The 1,962-nt window shown below is 52.1% G+C and overlaps 1 protein-coding gene and 1 long non-coding RNA gene across 2 annotated transcripts in view; one reads left to right on the top strand and one right to left on the bottom strand.

The window, feature by feature from the left end:
• C2CD3 (C2 domain containing 3 centriole elongation regulator) overlaps positions 1-408 on the top strand; it is a 130,380-nt gene extending 129,972 nt beyond the window's left edge. The window contains exon 33 of the mRNA XM_033862294.2: positions 274-408. Within this exon, the coding sequence (XP_033718185.1) occupies positions 274-330 (57 nt within the window). The 3' untranslated portion in view covers positions 331-408. The remainder of the gene's footprint in view (positions 1-273) is intronic.
• Positions 1-1,962, bottom strand: part of LOC117313411 (uncharacterized) — a 28,534-nt gene that overhangs the window by 15,508 nt on the left and 11,064 nt on the right. The gene's annotated exons all lie outside the window — the stretch shown is intronic.

Consider the following 1,962-nt stretch of genomic DNA (forward strand, 5'->3'; position numbering starts at 1 on the left):
TCGAGTTAGGATAAGGACATGCATGACTCCTACCCAGGCTGCGGGCGGCCTCTGATAACACAGAGGCACCCTGAGGGTCTGAAAACCTCCCCCTACACTTACAGAGTGCGTTATTTACCAGTGGCTTCTCCCCAGAAGTTGGATCTATTTTGCAGTAACAGCTCAGACGAGAAACGCCCTGCCAAGCATGCAGCACCGGCTAAGGGCATGAGGTACATGTTTGTTCCACCACCACCAACAGAACTAGCCAGCGTCTCCCTACTTTCCTTTCAGCACTCCCTCCACAGAGCCCTGAAAATGGGTGCTTCTCATCACCCAGAGGTTGGCTGATCGCAGCCCATGGCAGCCAGCTTTGGAACTTCTTGCACAGACTGGATTCTGGGGACACGGAGCCAAAGCAGACAGACCTGGCCCTGCCCTCGAAGAGCTCCCAGGCCCACGTGAGCTAAGCTGCCCTCCCTCTGGGTCTCTCCAGGGCCCACCACCCCCTTGTTTGGGTTCCGACTATTTACCCCTCCCCACCTCCCGGCTGCAATTCACCCACCACCTCCAGACTGCCATTTTCAGCTGGAGCCAAGAACCTACTTCCAGAACGCTCCCCACCTCAGCAGCCCTAGCAGCCCCTTCCCTTCATAGGACTAACCCAACTGCCTGTTCTGCTGACACTGGGGCAGGGACTGCTCCAAGGAGGACCTTTGCACTTGAGTGTCTGGACTTGTGACCATGGCCATGGCTCTGTGCCCAAGTCTAGCAGTGGCCTCTGCCTGCTCCTCTGCCCCACCCAGTCACCTCCCTTCCCTTCCCACCTCTCTTCTTCTCTCCTTCCCTGCCCCCTGCCCCTCCCTCCTCTCTACTCAGTCACCTGGATCCCAGGTTCAGATTCGCCCACCCCTCACCCTCCGTGTCTACCAAGGGGGCCTCAGCGGCTGCTGCGAGGAACCCTTCCCGCCCCACCCCTCACACCCTCCCCAGAGCCCTTTGGCCTCAGGCGTGTCCATGCTGAAGCCCCCAAGTGTCATATCATAGAGAACAGTGTCATATCATGGAGAACAGATGGGTCCAAAGTACATTACAGTTTGCAGGCTGAAGTCAGGCCCTGCCAAGTATTGCGACCTGGGCGAGTCACTGTCCCTCCCTAAGACTCTGTTTTCCCCTCTGCAACCTAAGCATTAAAATGCATGGATCCTCAGCCATAGAAAGGAGTGAAGTGCTGACACATGCTCCAACATGGATGAACTTGGAAAACACTGCTAAGTCAGAGGCCAGTCACAAAAGGTCACATATTGTGTGGTTCTATTTATACAAAATGTTCAGAATCAGCAAATCTATAGAGACAAAGTAGATTAGTGATTGCCTGGGGTTGTGGGGAGGGGAGAAAGGAAGTGACACTGTTGATGTGTACGGGGATATTGGGGAGGGTAATGAAAGTGTTCTAAAACTGATGGTTGCATAACTGTGAATACGCTAAAAACCGTTGAGTCGTACCAGTTATATAGGTAAATTGTATGGTATGGGAATTATATCTCAATAAAGCTATTTAAAAAAAAAAAAACTTAGACTCCTAATTGTACCTACCTCATAGTGTTGTGAAGAGATAGAAATAATGTATGTAAAGTTTCTAGCACGTGGTAGGCACCAAGAAGTGAGTTATCATCGTTGTTACTATTAAGAGGAGGCCCAGGAGAGCCCTGCCCAGACTATCATGGAAGCCTTGACCTTTGGACTCTCAAAAGTGACAAGTCCAAACCCCCCACCCCATATATACCCTCATCACCCGAGGAAGCACTAATCAGCTGGAAAGGGCTAGTTTAAAGAACCCCAAGTCAAGGGAGCTGAAGCAGATCTGGAACTCCAAGCTTCCCCCTCACCTCCCTGCCCCTCACCAGCCGCCTCTGGTCAAGTGACCAGGCTGTCAACTAGCTTCTCCAGGATAAGGTTTCAGGTCAGCCAGAGTGTATAAAG

This window comes from Tursiops truncatus, chromosome 8, assembly GCF_011762595.2.
Source record: "Tursiops truncatus isolate mTurTru1 chromosome 8, mTurTru1.mat.Y, whole genome shotgun sequence".
Classification (NCBI taxonomy): domain Eukaryota; kingdom Metazoa; phylum Chordata; class Mammalia; order Artiodactyla; family Delphinidae; genus Tursiops; species Tursiops truncatus.